Consider the following 22353-nt stretch of genomic DNA (forward strand, 5'->3'; position numbering starts at 1 on the left):
ATATCCTCCTATCTGAAGAAATTCCATGAGGCGGTGCTAGAGGTGACGGATTTAGAGGAATCAGTCGCCTTAAACGCCCTTATCAATGGAATGAAGGCTCAAAGGCTCAAGTTCCAGTTGGTGGAAAGCCAGGTCAAGACATATGCGGAGGCCATGAAGCAATGTCAAAGTTATGTCACGGCCTCCGAGGTATGTCAGGCACACGACCCCAAGAGGCGGAAGTCTGACAAAAAAGACACCGCAACCCCCAACCAATCCTCGAGGAACCGAGAAGAGCACCAGCCGAGGAGGGAAAGAAATCACACGCCGCGTCGTCCCGCCCCCCCTTCAGATATGGGACCCCCGCGTTCCCATCACATTTTTACCGCGGCAGGGGAATCCAGAACACGCAATTTGTTGGACGGAGGAAACGACCCGATGTTTAATCGAAACAGAAGGGATATTTTCTTTGCCGTTCGCGACAAGTTGCCAACTCCACCTCCCACTACCACTCCTTCCAACAGGCGCAATTACAATTTATGGTGTGACTACCATAAAGAGCACGGCCATACCCTCGCCCAATGTCGCGAATTCAAGCGTATCTTGTATCAGCTGGCCGATGAAGGAAAGCTTTCCAGGTTCCTCAACAAGAGGAACTATGACGCGGGAGAAGGAGCAAACAGAAGGCAGTGGAATCAAAGACGCGGATCCCCCAAGAGGGAAGAGGCAAGGCGCGAAGGTTCCCATACGCAAGGGACCATCAACATGATTTTTGGAGGATACACCGAGGAATATCCTACCGTCCGCGCTGCAAAAGACAGTGTTCATACTCTGCTGACAAGACCAACAACGACCGTAACCAGCGGACCGGTCATGAAGTTTGATGCCACGACCTCTCAAATGCTGCAACAGCCCCATACTGACCCTCTGGTGGTCACCCTCAAAATCGGACAGATGAAAGTCAAAAGGGTACTCGTGGATACCGGAAGCACGGCTGATCTCATTACAATGGAGTGCTTGAGAAAAATGAAGTTCGAGGAAAAGCACTTGCAGCCCCTCGATAAGCCGCTGATCGGGTTTGGGGGAAGTCAGGTCATCCCGCTAGGAACGATCATTCTCCCCGTGCGCGTGGGAGAAAGAAGTGAAAGCAGGACCCTACCCATACGTTTCACGGTAGTGGATCTCACTTTCCCTTACAACGCCATCATGGGACTTCCCCTAATTAACAAGATCAAAGCTGCAATCTTCCCTCATCAACTCTTGTTGCAATTCGAACGGGACGATGGGAAAGTTGGCATCCTCAAGGGAGATCAGATAACGGCACGCCAATGCCTTATAAACACTCTGAAGCGCGGACACTCCGCGACACCCGCCAAAAGGGAAAGGGAAGATCAAGACGCTCCTGCTGTCATGAGCGTATATATGGAAAACCCTAGCACACACGAAAGGCCTCACCCCATAGAAAGATACGAGGCGGTAGACATGTTCGAGGGAAAGCAACTAAAGATAGGGAAAGATCTTCCTGGTACGATTAAAAAAGAAATCGTGGCCACCATTGCTGAGTTCCGTGACGTCTTCGCATTCAGCACGGAAGAAATGCCTGGCATTCCTACTAGCGTCATGTGTCATAAACTTGACATAAGACCAGGCCACAAACCAGTAAAGCAGAAGCTGCGGCATCAAGGAAAAGAGCGGACCGATGCCGCCAAAGAGGAAGTTGAAAAATTATTGAGAGCCGGATTCATTAGAGAATGCAAATACTCCGATTGGCTATCCAATGTCGTCCTCGTGAAGAAACCAAATGGCAAATGGAGGATGTGTGTCGATTTCACGGATTTGAATAGAGCCTGCCCCAAGGACGACTATCCACTTCCCAAAATAGATCGCCTGGTGGACTCCACAGCAGGCCATGCGCTACTAAGTTTCATGGATGCCAATGCCGGATATCACCAGATTCAATTGGTGCCGGAGGACCAAACACACACGGCCTTCATTACTAGCATGGGTGTCTATTGCTACAAAGTCATGCCCTTCGGGTTAAAAAATGCTGGAGCCACCTATCAAAGGATGGTAAACAAGGTTTTCCAATCTCAGATTGGACGGAATCTTGAGGTATACGTGGATGACATGATAACAAAAAGCAAGCACGCAACTCAGCACGCTGCGGACTTGCGTGAAACGTTCAATACCCTCCGTAAACACCAGATGAAGCTCAATCCAGACAAGTGTGTGTTCGGGGTCACAGGAGGAAAATGTCTCGGCTTCTTGGTAGACGAACGGGGCATCGAGGCAAATCCGGATAAGATTCAGGCCATTCAAAACATGAGATCTCCCACCTCCGTAAAAGAAGTGCAAAAGCTTACGGGGTGTATAGCCGCACTAGGAAGATTCCTTTCAAAGTCAGCAGACAAATGCCTGCCTTTCTTCAAAACAATAAAGCAACAGAAATTCGAATGGACCGCGGAAGCAGAAGAGTCTTTGCGTCAGCTCAAGGAGCACTTGTCAGCCCTGCCAAAACTAGTTTCGCCCATCAACGGGGAAAAGCTAGTTTTATATGCCTCTGTCTCCGAATACTCGTTATCCGGAGTGCTTGTGGCGGAAAGGGAAAAGAAGCAGCTCCCAATATACTATGTGAGTCATGCATTCCGCGGCTCAGAAGGGAACTATTGCGAAGTGGAAAAGGTCATATTTGCGGTAGTGATGGCCAGCAGGAAATTGAAGCCGTACTTCCAATCCCACCAGATCATCGTCCGAACTGATTAACCTTTGAAAAAGATTCTGGAAGGGAAAAATAAGTCAAGCCGCGTTACCGATTGGGCAAACCAGCTAGCAGACTTCGGCATCGAATACGAGCCTCGAACGGCAATTAAAGCACAAGCCTTGGCTGACTTTATTGCTGAAAGCACTTCCCCCCCTCCTGCTGAAGTTAATCGAGAATGGAAATTGTATGTAGACGGGTCTTCAACACAATCGGCGAGTGGGGCCGGACTACTCATTGTGTCCTCCGCCGGGGTCCGCATGGAAAGGGCGGTCAGATTTGAGTTCGCGGCATCCAACAATGAGGCCGAGTATGAAGCATTGCTGATGGGGCTGAAAATCTGCTGCGAGGCTGGGGCTAAAGAATTGGCAGCATTCTCGGATTCCCAATTGATAGTGGGGCAAGTAAACGGGGAATTCGAGGCTAAAGATGATAGCATGAAAATGTATCTGCAGCAAGTGAAGGACTTTATCCCAAAGTTTGACAAGTTCACGTTGGAGCACATTCCACGATCCTAAATGCCCAGGCCGATTCCCTAGCAAAACTGGCCAGCTCCGCAGATACTTCCGCGGCTCGTGATATAATTTGGGACGTGCTCCCCAACCCCAGCATCAACTTCATGATCAACACCATCGATAGATCTGAAACATGGATGGGGCCATACGTTAAGTACTTGCAAGATCAAACGCTCCCCCAAGACGAGAATCAGGCCAAAATGCTCCAGAAGAAAGCCAAATGGTTCGAACTTCATGAAGGAACGCTTTATAAAAAATCATACGCACATCCCCTCCTGAAGTGTGTTGCTCCTGAGGAAGGAAACTACATCCTACGAGAAATACACGAAGGCGGATGCGGAATACACCAGGGAGTACGAACGGTCATTAGCAAAGTCCTTAGAAGTGGTTATTATTGGCCTTCACTCCGGAAAGACGCGGAAGAGTTGATCCTACGGTGTCCTGAATGTCAATATCACTCAAAAATAGGGAGAAAACCCTCTAATTACTTGACCGTCTTGCAAGCCGTCCTGCCATTCGACAAATGGGGTATGGATCTCCTTGGCCCTTTTCCACCAGCAAAGGGGCAACGCAAGTTCATCATTGTGGCTATTGATTACTTCACTAAGTACGTAGAAGCAGAGGCTCTTAGTTCGATCACAGACAGGCAAGTCTGCCAGTTTTTATGGCGGAACATCATCACAAGATACGGCATACCGAGGGTGATCATTACGGATAATGGAAGGCAATTTGTCAGCAAGAACACCATTGAGTATTGCGACAAATTCCACATCCAAATCAGATTTAGTTCTGTGTCCAGGCCGCAAACTAACGGTCAAGTCGAGTCCGCTAACAAGGAGATACTAAATGGTATCAAAAAGAAGATAGAAGGGGTCAAGGGTAATTGGGATGAAGAACTACCCGGAATCTTATGGGCCAGTCGAACCACCATAAAAGAGGCCACGGGGCACACACCGTTCTCTTTAGTGTACGGGTCTGAAGCCGTACTTCCAGTGGAAATAGGAGTACCCTCTACAAGGGTCACCTACTACTCATATGACGAGAACGAAGAAGGAAAAAGAGCAAACTTAGACCTACTTCCAGAGAATAGAGGAAATGCACTACTGAGATCGATGGCCCAAAAGCAGAAGATGATTCGTAGCTTCAACCGCCATGTGAAAACAAGACGTATCCAAGTCAATGATCTCGTCCTCCGAAAAGTCGAAGCTACTGCGAAGATTGTTGAAAAAGGAAAGTTAGGGGCCAACTGGGACGGACCTTTCAAAGTCACCCGCATCATCAAACCAGGAACGTTCGAACTGGAAGACATGAAAGGGAGAAAACTACCCCGTCCATGGAATGGAGACCACTTAAAGAAATACTTCATTTAATAAAATTTGCAAGGGGCAATCAGTTGCTAGTATCAGTATAAGCAGCTTCAACAGAGACAAACTTATCAGCATCAATCCGCGACTACCTTCATTCCGCAACATAGTTGCGTTGTCATTCGAAATCACTTTTGTCATCGTCATTTGTATTCTTATCAATCCTTTATAATAGAAGTTTCATTTTCAGAATATCCGGCTCCTATGTTCGCAATTATTTGGTAAAAATCTATTGCAAATCTTATTAAATCAGTAATATCCATAAGTCGGACCCCTTGAGAGGGGTCCCATTATCAAATTATTCTAAGTCACTAACAAACTTGTGATACCTATAAGTCGGACCCTTAGAATAGGGTTCCAAGACCAAAAACCATTTCAAGCATTCACCATCTGTTCGTAGCATCGATAAGTCGGACCCCCAGTTTGGGGTCCCTAAGTTCAAAAATATTTCAAGTTTTTCACAAAGATGTTTCCCAACCGGAACATCGATAAGTCGGACCCCCAGATTGGGGTCCCATAGTTCAAAAATATTCCAAGTTTTTTACAAAAATGTTTCCTAACCGGGACATCGATAAGTCGGACCCCCAGATTGGGGTCCCATAGTTCAAAAATATATTCTATGTTTTCATAAAGATGTTACCTAACCGGGACATCGATAAGTCGGACCCCCAGTTTGGGGTCCTGGAGTTCCAAAATATTCTAAGTTTTCTACTAAGATGTCCCCCAACCGGGACATCGACAAGTCGGACCCACAGAAGGGGGCATAAGGACTGAAAATATCCTAAGTATAAATCTCCTTGATGTCGCCCGCACGTGACATCAGTAAATCGTGTCCTCTGCTAAAACGATTCAGCAAATATTCCGCGGGCTCAGACGATAGAAGCCACGGCTCAACAAACAAGCATGGATACTATGAATAAACTTTCCATGATTCAAAAATATATACATCAGAATATTCAAAATACAGAGTTGAATGTTTGCAAAAATCAAATTACAAAATTACAAGGCTAAACATTATCCAAAAAGGCGTCGACGTCCCCCTCTGCGTCCTGGGCCGGCAACGGAGGAGATTCGGCCGCCCCCTCTTCAAGACTGGGAGTGAAGCTCACAAAATCTTCAACGTTGAACGGCTCCACTTCAATCCCGGATAGCTCCTTGGACAAACCCTGGAGGTTTCTTCCTTCATCAATAAGAAGATTCGACAAATCTAAGCACAAACTCTCCAAATGGGAAAGCGCCAAGTTTTCAGGGGCCCCCGAGGTCGAAGGAGGGGAGAGGGTTAGTTGATCCAGATCAAGGCATAACGCCTCCTTTTCAGCCGCGACATCAACCCTCTCCGACCAAGCCCTTGCCTCCTCCACATCCCAGTCGGGGTCCACCAGTACCGCCGACTCCCGGTACAAAATTGGAGCTAGGTTGGCCAAAGCTTCGTTCCCCTTAAGATATGCCTTTTGTTTGAAGGAATCGAAGTTAATGCCTAACTCCGCGGCAGCCAGACGGTAGCTCTCTTCAGTAATTGTGGACCCCGTGCCCACCATTTCTGCCATCAGACTCCCTAAGAAACTCGACGCTTCCGGTTCGTCCGAAGTGAGCCAATCCCTAGCTATCCGGGCTCGTCTCCCTAAGCTGGTCTTGTAAATCCGAGCCGCGGATAGCAAAGTCTTGAGTTTGGCCGAATCAGTCGACACCTGTTCCAAAAGACACTGGTTCTGATGAACCAGTTTAGCATGAACATCCATCAGGTGACCGATTTCGTGGCCGAGGGTTGCCGATTTATTAGAAGCCGCGTCCAGACTCTCGACGGTCTCCTCCAGTTGCTTCCTCGCCCTCTCCCGCCACTGCTCAGTCTTGACTAAACGCTCCTTCAGCTCAGAGCATTTAGCCAGCTTTTCCTTTAAGCTCGGCAGTTCATCTCGGAGCTTTTGAAGCTCCGCGTCCTGCTCATCGCAGCGGGAGGATAAGGCAGCTAGGGTCTCCCTGTCCGCGGCACTTTGGCGACTGAGGTTGAGCTCAAAAGACAACTTTAGAAAAGCCTGCGAAAAAAAAAAAAAAAAAATCAGAATCGAACAGTTAAACTCAAAGAGATGTAAGAGGAAGGAAGTTACCTCAGCCGCGGAAACTTGAAGTTGACGGACCCTATCGGTGGGGGAAAGGGAATCCAGTAGATCAACATCCACTTGGCTGATCAAGTGAGACGTCGCCCTATTAAAACGGGTTATCATGCCCTTATGGCCTAAGTCGGTGAAAGGGGTGTCATGCCGGAAAGGGAGAACCTCCCGACGACGATACACCTCTTCCACCTTCGCTTTAGGAGCCTCGGCCGACTCCCCCACCTTCTCTTTGCCCCGACTCAGGACAGGGGACGCCTTGGTTTGAGGTGAAGCCACCTCCTCTTCCGCCGACCTCATTTGCAGAGGTACGGCCGACATTATTGTTGTTCCCGCCGAGGCCTTTTTTGAGGCACTTTCTTCATGAGAGGAAGAGACTCTCTTTCTCTTCCTCTCCCTTTTCTTCGATTCCCTCTTCTTAGAAGGGATTACCCTCTGAGAGTCATCGGGAATATGGACTTGTCTCCTCTCCTCAAGGAGCCGGAGAGCCTCCTCTTCGCCGGGGACTTCATCCAGCCCCTTTTCCGCCGTCACAGAATCCTACAAAAAAAAAAAAATAAAATAAAATAAAAAAGAAGAAAGAATCAAAGAAATCTAATATAGTTCGGGAAGAACGAAGAAAGTTATACCTTTGGCGGAAGAGGTAGAGGTTTCTCCGCGGGCTGTGGGATGGCCCCTTGAGCAAGTCTCATGACACTGAATTTTTTCATGAGTTCCGGGTCTTTTGCTCGAAGATTTTCCTTGGCTATCCCTGCGAAAACCACGAGTTAGAGGCAAGTAGATAACAGAAAAAAAAAAAGAAGGAAGAAGTCCGACAACCCTTACTCCGATCGATAGCCAAGCTGATGCCGAATGCTGAGAGGAGGTTTTCATTCTCCAACTCAGGACGACCGGGTATCCAGTTGAGCTGGACGTTCATGGGTTTCCTTCCCAGTTGAACGTCCATCTTTGCATACTCGATTATCACCGCGTCGCTAAGAGAACATTGCGGGATACCATTATTGAAACCCGAAAGATTGGGTTTGATGTCAAAGGAAGTCTTGATATTCCATCCTTCCGAATTATAGAGGTAGGCAAATTGAGTCCTATACCCCTTTTGGTTATCAGGGAGGTCGTGGACTATCTTCAGTCCACGACGATGGGTAAAAGTTATCCAGCCGCAGCCGTATGATTGAGAATTACATAGGCGGGCTCTGAATATATATCTAAAGGCGGTGAGTGTTGGTGGCACGGCCAAAACTTTACATAAGATCAAAAATGCCACCATACAACCCCAGGCGTTTGGGTATAGCTCAGGCACTGAAACGTTCAAAAACTCTAACACCTCCCTAAAAAACGGGTGAAGAGGAAGCCTAAGTCCTAACTCAAAAGAGGGAAAGTATACAGCTATACAGTGTGGGGGAGGAAACCTAACAGTGTCATAATTCCCCGGAGTAATGATGTTTATGTTGTCTTTCAAACCCCATTTTTGAGAAATGGCTTCCCGACGGTTGTCTAGATCTCTCTTAGTCTGTAAATCAATAAAGTAGTTTAGGGGCCCGCCGTTTGGAATATAGAATGGAGGAGGAACTGGCGCTGCACTCTCCCTTCCGGAAGACTCGGCTGATCCTTCAAGGTTTTCCATATCTACATACAACAACCCTTCCAGGTCAGGATTTATTCGCGGCAAGTAATTAGGAAAGAAAGCAATGCTCACTTCCCAAGGAGCAGTTTTCATAATCTCCGGAGGGTATATAGGGGATACAGACGACTCATCCTCGGCTTTTATTGGTTCATAATGGGGGGTAATTCTCACCGAACTACTTTCGTCCGAATCATTCATTAACAACCCCTTTTTATTAAGACGCCTACGTACTATCAAAGGAGTTTCCGGCAAGTTAGTAGAGTTAATGTCTGAGTTAGTTATGGTCTCTTGAGTAGCCGCGACATCCATGTTAACAAGAATCATAAAGTAGTAGGCGAAACTTGTAAAGAATAGAGACTAAATTCATAAAACGAATTCAATGTCCTAGGCTAACATTCAAGAATAATTTGAAGAAATTCAAGAACAAATCGAAGAAATTTAAGAACAGTTTGAAGATTAACTTGAAGAAATTCGAAGATCTGGGAAAAAGTTTGAATACCTTTGAAGAAAAGTTGGAGATTTGTCAGAAACTTGATGAAGATCTGTCAGATGTCTTGAAGATCTTCAAGAATTTGTCAGAAGTTTGAAGGAAGGATGAAGATTGTCAGAGCGTCACTCTACTCTTTTTCCAGCGATGTAAAATTTGAAGGAAGTAATGAGAATTAAGTGAGAGGGAACTGTTCCAACCACCCTATTTATAACAGCAATAAATGCCTTTGGGACTTGAGTACAATAAATGGAAAGAAGAATCCCAAACGAGAGCCGGAGAAAAGATAAGTCGGACTCCCCATGAGGGGAATCGTTTGGAATTTTTCTAAGTGTCCTACACGTTCCGTAAGATCTACAAGTCGGACCCTCAATAGAAAGGCAATATTGAAAAATCTTTGAAGTGTCAGTTCTTAACTATAGCCGGGAGATTGATAAGTCGGATCCCCAATGTGGGGGAACATCAAATTTCTCCAAGTATCCAGTTAACCAACTTTCGGGCAACCGCCGAGTTGATAAGTCGGACCCCCAAGGAGAGGGAGAGTGTGGAAATTTGTTCTAAGTCTTCCAACATTTGAGTACGTCCGGGAAGTCGACAAGTTGGACCTTAAACTGCACATCCCAGAACGAAAAATGTTTCAAGTATGAAAAGTTACGCATTCAGCTGCCCGACTTATGGATACGGCGAACGCCACGTCGCACTACTTTTGCTCTAAAACCATCGTATGTATGAGGTGAAATATTTCAGAGTCCGTATGATTGATAAGTCGGACTCCTTGGAACACTCAGTCATGGTGTAAAAATTCTAAGTATGGTATAATCTGCATATATCGGTATGATCGAAGACACGGACCTGAATGCCCCTTCCGCGTCATAGGAAAGCTAGGGATATGTTTTGTGGTTAATATTAATGTTATTCCGAGAGGTCGATGAGTCGGACCCAGAATTATACTCCAAGGATGATAAAATTCTAAGTATGGGAGATATCATGTATGTCCGTATGATCGAGGGCACGGAATACGGTACTCATTCCGGATCATGGAAGGGCAAGGGACTTGCTTTGACGACATCAAGAGTGTCCGTATGGTCCATAAGTCGGACCCTCAGGTGGTCCTTATCACTTTCGAAATATCCCAGGTGCAGGAAATTTTCATAAGGAACGTGTGGTAGAAGACGCGGACTCTGAAGTTCTTCAAGAAATAGTCACGCCTTTGTTGGTTTCTCTTAACTTCAGTTTACCAATAAAATTGTTTGATTTGACCGTGTGGTGGATAAGTCGGACCCCCCTTGGGTGCTAGCTTGCTAAAAAATAATCAAAGTATTGGGTGTTTCCGTGGCATCAATGGAGTGAAGCCAGGATCCAGACTTTAATTATCTCACGACATGGTATATGTCACGGCTCTATAAACTGTACTGGGAACAAGAGTCCTTTACGTGTGCAGCACATCCGTCAGGTTGATAAGTCGGACCCCCCAGGGGGCCTAGATTTGAGAAAGATATTCCAAGTATGGAACAGGTTATATGCGATGTCGCGGAATAAGTTGTATGGAATGTCACAGATCCGCATCCTTTCCTCTACGATTGTGATGGCCTTATAAATACGCCTGAGGCTATTCCGCGGCATGCTACAAGCCGCGGCTTTGTTTGTTTGCTTAATTCGGATTCAATATGCTTCTGTATGGCCACTTTGAAAAGTCATATCTTTCTCAGCACAACTCGGATTTCGACATGTGAACAGTCGACTCGAAGCTTACGAGCTCAATTTTCATGATCCCTTAGAAGATTCACCTAATTGGGTATGTGTTCATCCTTGTGGGGCTATTGAATGTTCATTACGATCGTATCCCTTCACCAAATCAACTACGACGGGCACGTGATTTTCCGCATAAAGGAAGATGTTTTCTTTCGTTGGGGCTATCTCTTCACATCATCCTTCATGCGTGGGGCTAACTGTCATGGTATTGCTTACTCAATTAATTAATTTATTTAATAAATAGCATCATATTACCGAAATACCCTTTGACCTTTTCCGTTGACCTTGACTTTCGGTCAATGGGCTTTTTCTGGAAGTCCCATCTTCCTTGAATGGCCCATGGGCTGGTTACCTCTGAAAAACCATAACTCCCCACTCTCCCATAATGCATGGCTCTCCTTGTTTCAAGATGAGTAACTGCCCACTCTTCCCATTACTCCCACTACCCCCATGATAAGTTCACTTCTCCTGCAACTTCCTTTCCATCATTATAAATAGGGGCAGCCATCAAGAAGAAAGGATCATCTGAAACATAGCCTTTGCAATATCATTGCTCTCACCCTGCTTCATTAACCTACCCAAACACTAGCAATCTTAATCCCGACATCTCTTCTTGCATTCATTCTATAACCGTTCATTCATTTATTTTCGATATCCACGTTCTAACTTGAGCGTCGGAGGGGTTTTCCGGGAGATCACCCCCCGGACAAGGCTAACAAGTTGTTTTGCAGGAATTCAAGCCACTTCCTCCCACAAATTACTTCTCTTGATCACACTTCCACTAATCTCCAGGTATTTTGAGTGTCTTTCGTACTTCCTCGTTTCATTACAGAAACATTGTTAAAATAATTTCTAGATTATCATTCAACTAATCAGCTAATTTTTTGGGTTTGTTTTTTTAAAAATTATATGACCTTTAAAAGGTAGAACATAATTTAGTTCATAAATTAATACTATATGTGTACAGTAATTATGCATGTTTTATTTTGAGTAATTTAACATAGTTATTAAGCCAATTTCCAGATCGATCTATTATTTAAACTGAGTGATATTTTTTTGGTTAACTCTAATAAATAATAAATAATATGACGCTTGGAAAAAGTAAATCTGTTTGTTCATATCAATATGTAATAATCTTCGAACTATTTTCCGATTATAAATTATAATTTTGTTGTACTTTAAGTGTGTATATACATGAAAAAAATAAACTACTCAGTATTTATTAAAAATGTCTTCAATTTTCCTTTAAAAATAACTTTAATAAAATTGTTTTGTACAATTATTACTTGAAAAAAAAACAATATGAAAAACGTATCTATTATTATACATTATGTTCTTTGGTTTAGATGTTTAAAAAGACTATTTGATGTAAATTAACATGTTAAACAATTACCTTTATTGTTTGATGATGAATGCATTTTATTTATACATTTGATATTAGAACTAACTGTTGATCTGTTCAATTTTTATACATGAAAAATTAATTCATGCTGTTAACAATGTGGGGGCGTTTGTTAAAGATATGTACACAAAGCTTGGAATCACTTGGTTCTTACAGGTATTTTCTTTATACATTTAGAAATAATGTTGCATTAGAAATTTATCAACATTTCTTATAACTTATATCAAATAAAATATTGTCTTATAAATTACAAATGTCAAGCAAAAATTAAATAATAATGAATTTTGTTAATGTTAAAGAATATATACCATTTGTTATGTCTGACAATGGACTCATTTGAGTTTTTAAACTTTGCACTGTTTGAGTATCTGACACGACTTTGATGATTCAATAGAAATTCCTGCGTTCATCAAGTAAAATATATTTAATATAATTTAATTTTTTATATAATAATTATAAAGCAATTACAATTGTTTAAAAGTTACCTTTAGTCAATTGTGTGTCATTCTGGTGTTTCTTTCGCTTTTCAATTATTCTTTTTCTATTCATTCTTGCAATTTTTGAAAGACTATAATTCTCCATGCTTAGAATTCCCAACTTCATCTAGAGAAAAAAGTACATATCAACTATTATTTAGCTCCATTTATCATTTATATTTTAAAAAACCAGACAATTAATAAAACCATAACTTATTATTGTAAAATGTTTGTTGAATGATGTTAAAAGCATCCAAGTTAAATATAGAAACTGTGTTTTCCTCAAAAGTGCATTTATATTAAAATTAACATATAGAATCATATTTTATTATATGTATCATTTTTAATATACTTACCAAATTAATCTTGTTTATACTGTAATTTTTTATGATCTTGCATATGATCTTTGTTTCCATATTATTGCGGTGATCATGTTGATTGGTATCTTTATGATATATTTGTTTCTTTTCTAAATAATAGGGTGATATTTTTGTAAAAGTTATATTAATCTTTAAAATAATTAATTTATTGTATAAATTAAATCATTATTTTTTTACTGAATTTATTTAATATTTATATCGAACTTCAAGTGTAGGTCTTCATTTCTTAGAGTCATGTAGTCATCGTAAGAATTTATTTATTTTAATCATGTTGTATCAGTATTAACTTATCGCAAGAATTTATTTATTTTACTTATATTGTATCAGTATTAACCTTTTAACAAATCAAACTTTTTATCTTTCAAGTGAATAGCACATTAATTCTATGAACCATATTTAATTTACTACTTATAAACTTTGACATGTGTCAGGCATATGATCTTTGTTTCCATATTATTGCGGTTGCATGATATTTTTGAGTGTAATATATTTGATGATCATGTTGATTGGTATCTTTATGATATATTTGTTTCTTTTCTAAATAATAGGGTGATATTTTTGTAAAAGTTATATTAATCTTTAAAATAATTAATTTATTGTATAAATTAAATCATTATTTTTTTACTGAATTTATTTAACATTTATATCGAACTTCAAGTGTAGGTCTTCATTTCTTAGAGTCATGTAGTCATCGTTAGAATTTATTTATTTTAATCATGCTGTATCAATATTAACTTATCGCAAGAATTTATTTATTTTTACTTATATTGTATCAGTATTAACCTTTTAACAAATCAAACTTTTTATCTTTCAAGTGAATAGCACATTAATTCTATGAACCATATTTAATTTACTACTTATAAAGTTTTTAAAATTGTTATATACACATTTAATATATACAAAATATGAAAAATTAGATCTTTTAGTATACAATGTTGATTTATCGATTAATTTATTTAACTTTTTCATGTAAGCTAAATTATTTCATAGTATTTCAATCGTTGAGTGTGTTTTACTAATTATGTTTACATGATTTTGGATTAGAGCCATTTAATCATCGCAGCTCATGCGTTTTGTTTTATTAATATTATGTTTATACAATATAATGTTGGGTTTTAAATGATAACAATTATTTACAAAGTTTTGGTTTATTTACAAAGTTTTGGTTTAAAAGGATGAAAATCATAAACAGTAATTGATATTATTGCTATAAATTATTTAGTGGTGTTATATATTGTAAACATTCTCATATGAACATTTGAAAATGTTTGATTTGTCAAGGATTAGTAAATAAATAGAAATTAATTGCTATAAATCATTGAAAAGTTAATAGATAAGTAAACAGATTATAGTTTTGAACATAAATGATTCCAAAAACAATAACAATGACTCAACATGAATCAATTATTCTAAAAACACAGTCCACCTAATGCATCAACTAATAAAAATAAACTAAAAAACATTGTATATTAGAAGTAATAGATCTAATTTATTATAGGGTCCTTCTCCTTCTTCACAACAATATGTTTTTTGCTGGTAGAACACTCAAGATCACTTATGTCATATATGTTGTCCAAACCTCTTTTAGTATTGATTTGATCCTCAACTGTCTTCTTATTTGTGGAATATTCACAGTCACTAATGTCAATGACCTTCTCCAATCCTCCTTTAATTGGTGTTTGAAAGTTGCTATTTTCTGTTGTTGAGTCACAATTCTGCATTTGAAATAATTATGTTCAATAATGTTTACATATACTTTTATGAACATATCATATCATACAAACTAAAAAATATTACCTGCATAATATCTTGATTCATAGAAGTGGAATGTTCTTTTGATTCAACAGTATTATCATTTTCCTTCTAATTGAAAAATTAACATTTAGTCATTTGGTAGTTTAATTTATATATGTGAAATGAATAAACTTGTATCTTGAGAAAAAAAACTAATACCTTTTTGGAGTACAAACACTAGCAGAATTTTAAAATTAGCTCTTCATCATTAGTGAGCTTACTTACTGAATATGACTTGCTTTTCTTTTCTATGTTAAAGTATTTGTTAACTTTAAACACAAACAAATACTTTTTATTGATGAGTTTTTCCAACTCCTCTGGAAACGTCTCAGTATCTCCATTCTATAAAAATAATATGAAAATAATGGGACAAAATTTATTTTTTTTTTATTTTTTTCAGAAAATGTAATAGTTCAATGCTAATAATAATTACCTTAACCTGCTTATCAATTAACTCTTTAGCAGTAACTTGTAATTCTTTCTTCACTTGTGAATCAAAAAGAACAAAAGTGGATTGCCCAACACCATCCGAAACACGCACAAAAATCTTGTACCTTTAATTCACATTGATGGAATTTAGATTAGTTGAGTGTATTGTTGAAATTTTACTTGTTTTACTTGTTAATCAATAGAAGTCAAAAGCCAAAAATTTTATGTAAATTATTTACCTTGGCCAAACAATTAGAATAGGTACTTTGCATGTAAGACAACTCATGGAACCATCTGACTCTTTTTGAACAGCATCATAGCATTTGTAACATGATGAATAAGACCATTCGTGCTCACAATCAATAGATGTGATTGTGCCATATGTGACATAGTAACCTTCCTGTAGTTTACAATTTGCATACAATTCAGTGGTTTAGTTTTGTATTTAAGATTCTTATAAATTAAAGTTGTAAATATAACCTTTTGCAGCAGCACTATATCCTTCAATTGCACAGCCTCATGATTATGAAGAAATATTAATTCTGATGATTTTAAACTGTGATTAGACTCATCAAGCAATGACCGTTGAATTATTGAACCGTCGTTGAGTTTCCTTCTGTTGAATGAAATAAAACAGTAATTGATAGTGCATTTTGTTAGGTATTTTAATTTGGTACATGTTTAATTTGGGGCTTGGTATTAATTTCTAGATTTTTCAGATGTACACATTTACTAAGCCCCCATGCATAACTAAATAAGTTTTAAATGATATTTATACCTGTTTTTAAATTCATGCACTTCATGAATATCAGGTTCAATGGTGAGTCGCGTTATGAACATTGAATTGGTCAATGATGTCGTACCTAATACATATGGATAAAGAGTTATTAAATAAGATAAGTATTTTCTTAATCATGCAACATTCAATCAGGTTATTTTAAAATGCTTATTACCTCTCCATAATTTGACTTTTGCATATTGAATGATAATCACAAAAGATTTATTATTCTCTGGTTTGGATACGTAACTATAAATTTCCTCTGCATATTGTTCCCAAAACCTTCCTGAAATTTGGTTGTTCCTACATCAAATACAAGGTTTAAATAATTATTTAATCTCAATTTTTCTGTAATTTAATTTTAATAAAATATGATATTAAAATGACTTACTCCTCATCAATCAATTCAAGGTTGATTGATAATTTGAAACCATCATTTACATTACTATATGCAGTTACTTCTGCAATTATGTCTGTATAGAAGAAGTAAAAGGTCAATATTTATGCTATTTAATGTTTTGCAATCAGTTCAATGTATTAGAATTGTTGGTAAACCTGTCAATACTGTTGTGTCATATTTCAAAGCAACTATGTCATTGAAATTGGCAAAATTAAATCGGTCTGCTGGAATTGTTATGTCATTGCAGTTTCTTATGACAGAGTTCTTGAGAAAAATTATCTTGTGATTGTGTTTAGTTGCTTTATAGTCTCCAATATTTTCGGTCACTTTAAACCTTGTGATATAGTAATGTTCTCCCTCCTTGATTTTATCTTGATGAGCAGATAATACATACTTTGAGATAATAGCTTGAATTCTAGTACCCTGTAAATTAACATTTTTTCATCAGTTAAATAAATAGTAAACAAAACCAAAACATGTAAGATAGTCTATCATGTAAAACATGTATTTGCTAAACCTCTTCATCAATAAGAATTGTATGGATGCCGTTCACTTCACCATTCTGTTCATATGTTTTCCATTGATAAATTGCTTTGATTTTTATTCTCCATGTTCCGGTTTCTCCCACAATATTTCTAATCATGTGGTAGCTTCGAGCCATAGGGATAATTTGTGCTAAAAAAACTGAAATGAATGACAAAGGGCTAAAATTATTGAAGTGTTTGATAGGTGAATGACAAAGGGCTAGAATTTTTGTAGTGTTTGATAGGTGAATGACAAAAGGTTAAAATTTTTCATGCATTTATAGCATGAAAGCAGGGTTCAATAATCCTAATATTTTCTGTAATGTTATTTTTGTATTATTCTCAAAGTTAATTTTGTTCTATTTCCAAATTAAAATCTCTAAAAATAAAATCCTCTCAATTTTCCCCAAATAGAACACTAAAAATCAAATTTGGACTTCACTGTAATTTTATTGCTTCTCTTATGACTTGTCTGATTTAATATCTAAAATCAGTATAATTAATTTTAAAGTGTGGGTGAGAATTTGACAAACTGTGTTCTAAATAAATTGCTTTATTCATGTTTTAGAGAAGTATTTATTCTGTTTTAATCCTTTAGTGTCTCAATTACAGATTGATTGTTAATAATTTCTGTATTTTAGGAAATGATATTATAATTATACAGAATTTATTGACAATATTACAGATAATTTGTAATTATATATTTTATATCGACAATGTTACAGAAAATTAGGTTGTTAATAATTTCTGTATTTTAGGAAATGATATTGTAATTATACAGAATTTATTGACAATATTACAGAAAATTTGTAATTATATATTTTATATTGACAATATTACAGAAAATTACAGATTGGTTGTCAATAATTTCCGTGTTACAGAAAATTTGTAATTATATATTTTATATTGACAATATTACAGAAAATTACAGATTGGTTGTCAATAATTTCTGTATTTAAGGAAATGATATTATAATTATACAGAATTTTTTGACAATATTAAAGAAAATATGTAATTATATATTTTATATTGACAATATTACAGAAAATTTTGGAAGATAAGGTTTCTGTATTTCAGGCATTCATGTGGGCGGGAAACTAATGAAGGACAGATTGACATGTGTCAGTCTGTTTCTTCATTAGTATAATTAATGATAATAATTCTCTCTAGCCTATCTCCCTCGCTTATCTGAATGAAAGAATAGGCCAAACTGTTCGCTTATCTAAAGTTCGCTTATCTGTATGGAAAAATGTGACCTTCATGACATAAAAAGTAATGGATATTTCTTTACCTGGAACAACAAACAAGGAGGGAAAAATAGTCCTCAACAAAATCGATCGAGCATCATGCAATCCCATATAGGAGGAGGTTTACCCCACTGCTGAGACCTCTTTCCTCCTGGAAGGCAAGCTTTATCATTCACCTATGCTGATTCAATTCTTTCCCCAACCCACTATTAAGAAACCTTTCAAGTTTTACAACTTTTGGACTAACAATGCGAATTTCATTAATATTATTAGCAATGTTTGGCTTACTATGATCCCAGGATGCAAAAGTTTCCAAATTCAAGAGAAGTTAAAGCTTCTAAAACCTGTTCTGAAGAAGGAGCTCCATCATACCCCTATTCAAGTATCTATGCTCCAAGCAGAAAGTAACTTGACTACAGCTCAGGCTCAACTTCATCAGAATCCTTTAGACCCACTGCTTGTTAATTTGGAATCATCAATGGCTACAAGATATAAAGAGACTAAAGCCAACTACGCCTCTTATATCCAACAACAAGCAAAGCTGAAATGGATCCAGTATGGTGATGACAACACTAAACTTTTCCTTAACAGTATCAAAGAACAGAGAAGTCACAATATGGTTAACATACTCTAAATTGAGGGTAAACTCATAAGTGACCCCCCTCTTATTCACCGAGATTTTCTCTCATATTACTCTGACTTGCTTTGTTGTAAGCTAGAACACAGGAAAAGACTCAAAATGTCAATTGTGAGAACATGTCCTATTTTAAAGTCAACTATTTGGCCTAGCCTAGACCTATCTTTCAGTGTCGAGGAGATAAAAAGGACTCTATGGAATATTAATGATAATAAATCTCCGAGTTAGGATGGTTACAACAGTAAGTTCTACAAAGAATCATGGTCCATTGTAGGCCCTAATGTGATAGCAACTATTCAGGATTTCTTTATCTCTGGTAAGCTACTAAGAAGCTGGAACACTACAGCCATCACCCTCATTCCAAAAGTGCCATGCACTCTACAAATGCATCTCCAAAGTGATATGAGCATGCTTGCGAACGGTGCTTGGTGGTCTCATTAACCAAACATAAGGAGCTTTTGTCGAGGGTAGACTTATTTCCCATAACATTCTACTGTGTCATGACCTGGTCAAACATTACTCCAGGAAGAATTGCTTGCTTAGCAGCATGATCAAGGTTGACCTGAGGAAGGCATACGACACCATGGACTGAGACTTTGTTAGCTATATTTTATCTTTATTTTTACCCCTATAAGTGGCTAGTTTAGCGTGAGGAAACATATGTTATTGCATTGGTTTTTTGGATTTTATGCTTGTTTTGTTGCTTTGGTGTTTTAATTCATTTCAGGATCTAATCATCAACACCGAGCACAAACTAGCCCTTTTTGTTGCATACATTGCTTACCTAAATGCCGAGGGCTCAAAGAAGTAAAACATCATGAGCCAAGCGATAAGAACAAGCCAAAAGAAGTCAAAGTAGACCCACTCGACCAGAATGAGCTCGAGCCAAGGTAGCTCGAGCAGTCCAGGAGCATGCACTTGAGATCAGAAGCTGAGTATCACATTCCTGAAGGTCGCTTGACTGGTCGAGCGAAGTGCACTCAAACTTCTAGTAGCTTCTGATCATTAGCAAGATTCAATTCAAGAGTACAGGACATCCACTCGACTGGTCGAGCGAGATGGCTCGGGCCTAGCGGAGCTAATTTTCATATTCAGTCCAATTTTTAAAAGTTTCTGATGTTGGACCTGATGGTGGCTCGACGGGTCGAGCGAGATGGGCGGCAGCAGCTTTTGCGATCTTTTTAAATATCATTCAAGGTCCAATTACATTTGTTGCTTCTAATTGCTGCTGCCAAGACTGCCAGCCACCCTACCCTATCCATTAGGGGTGACACCCCCCTTCTACAACCTAAGGGTGGTAGAGCAATCATGAAACCACCACCCCCACTTGTTTTTGAAGTCTATAAATAGAGAAGAGGAAGATGGAGCTAGGCATCTGAGATTTCACCCTTCATTTGAAGTAATTTCTATGTATTCTTCATAGCTTTGCTTTTATTTCAATTAAGAATTAGTGTTTAGCATAATTTTCCTTTCAATTCAATTAAGTACTTTCAATTTCCAATTACAATCTTAACTTCATCCCTTATTGTAATATTTTGCAACTTGGATTCTTCAACCATTAATGTATTATTATTGAAGCTTTTGGAGGGTATTACTTTAAATCATCAAATCATCTTGTTCATCTTTAGATTGAACCAAAAAGAGTAACTTTTATCTTTGCTTATATTGTTTTCAATTCATGTCACTTAGTTATCTTTGATTGTTTGCCTTTAGTTTCATATATTCATGCTTGTAGTTCTTCAACTTATATTGCACTCATCTTTAATTTATTCATCTATTATTCTTGGTTTGTTTGCAATCTACAATTTCAATATGAGTATGAGTGAGTAGTTTGTTTTGGCTTATGCTATGCATTATCACCATGTATGTAGTTTGAATTGCTTTCTTTACCTTTGGCTTGGTTGTGTTGTTTATGGTTTAAGATGGATTTTTCTATCATGTTGTAGTATTCTTGAATTGAGGGCGAGAGTTGATTTTTAATGATAATCTATGCTTAAAAGTTAAGACATCTCCATGAGAATAGGTAGATGCTTTGATTGGAAATGTTGAATGTGTGCTTTATGTCTTAAATTTTGCTTAGCTCCATGAGGATAGATAGTTGAGTATGTTTTAGGAAGCTTTTGTTGCTCGAGAGAGAACATTAGTACTTATGATACATTCTTCCCCATAACAAAACATCCATGACCTTAAGTTAAAGTTTAGTAAACACTACCTTGGTGAGAAAGCCTAACCTATGCCTCTTAGCTTATTGATCATTTTATTCTTGCTTTAGTTCATTGTATCCTTATGTACTTTTATGCTTTATTTTCATTAAGCACTTTTAATTGCTTGCTTTAATTATTTCTATCTCCAAACATCTTATTATACGTTTTTCGAACACACTAATCGATCGAGAAACTATTAACTTAACCCCCACTCCTTGTGGATTCGGCCCGTACTTGCAGCCGTACTAAGCTACACCGTGCATTTGCGGTATTACTATTGAAGGACGTAAGGTCCCAATCAGACTTTATCCATGATATGTTAATGTCTCTAAACTTTCCTCCCTACTTTACCAAGATTGTTATGACCTGCATGACTTCCAGACAATATTCATTGTTGGTAAATGGATGTCCTTCTGAGATTTTCAAACCTAAAAGAGGACTACGACAAGGTGACCCCCCTCTCTCCCTTCCTGTTCCTTATAGGTATGGAGTATCTATCTAGAATCCTAACTGTTGCTGGTGAGGATCCACACTTTTGTTTCCATGACCGATGTAAGGGCCTTAAACTCAACCATCTATATTTCGCGAATGATCTTATGCTGATCTGCAAGGGTGAAGCTCAGTCTGCTCAGATTTTATGTGATTGTTTGGAAACGTTTGTTGCCTCCTTTGGCCTTCATGCTAATACTTCTAAGTCAGCCCTATACTTGGCAGGGGTCCTTGAACCCGTTCAGCTTCAAATAGCACAAGTCACACAACTACCCCTTGGTAGACTGCCTTTTAGGTACTTAGGAGTCCCCCTCACTTCCAAGCGCATTCCAGCTACTGACTATGATTCCTTAGTTGACAAGATGATAGCAAGAATTTGCTCATGGATTTCAAGAATTCTCTCTTATGCCGCTAGAGTGCAACTTGTATCAGTAGTGCTTCAAAGCATAAGCTCTTATTGGTGCCAACTCTTTATTCTGCCTAGAGCTATCATAAAGAAAGTGAATACTATTTGTTGATCTTATCTCTGGCATGCTGATCCTAACAATACAGCCCCTGGTAATATCGACTGGAATGATGTCTGCAAACCTAAAAAGAATGGTGGCCTAGGAATCAGAAACATTGATAAATGGAATAAAGCTGTGGTGGGAAAGTTGGCTTGGCATGTTACTCACCTATCTGAATCCCTGTGGGTCTGATGGATCCATGGTGTCTATATGAAAGGTGGTAATTAGTTGATTTTCAATCCCCCCATAACAGCTAGTTGGTCCTTTAAGAAGATCTGCCGTATTAAGAACAAGCTTTAAGAGTAGATCCCTAAGGACAAGTATAGGATCAAGGAAGTCTACCTGGATCACTTTAAAGACACCCCTAAAGTTTCATGGAGCAAGTTTGTATGGAATAGAGCCTCAACTCCCAAGAGTAGGTTTATCCTTTGGATGATTGCTCAGCAGAAATTGAAGACAAAGAGTAAACTTGCCCAAATGAATCTCTTGGCAGATGATCA

General features: G+C 38.6%; 1 protein-coding gene across 1 annotated transcript; it reads left to right on the plus strand.

Moving 5' to 3' along the window:
* The first annotated feature begins 21259 nt into the window (after positions 1 to 21259).
* LOC130815603 (uncharacterized) lies at positions 21260 to 21865 on the plus strand. Its single transcript, XM_057682093.1, has one exon. It carries the CDS (start codon positions 21260 to 21262, stop codon positions 21863 to 21865), a length of 606 nt encoding a protein of 201 aa, XP_057538076.1.
* Positions 21866 to 22353: the final 488 nt, after the last annotated feature.

The sequence above is a fragment of the Amaranthus tricolor genome, chromosome 6 (assembly GCF_026212465.1).
Source record: "Amaranthus tricolor cultivar Red isolate AtriRed21 chromosome 6, ASM2621246v1, whole genome shotgun sequence".
NCBI lineage: Eukaryota > Viridiplantae > Streptophyta > Magnoliopsida > Caryophyllales > Amaranthaceae > Amaranthus > Amaranthus tricolor.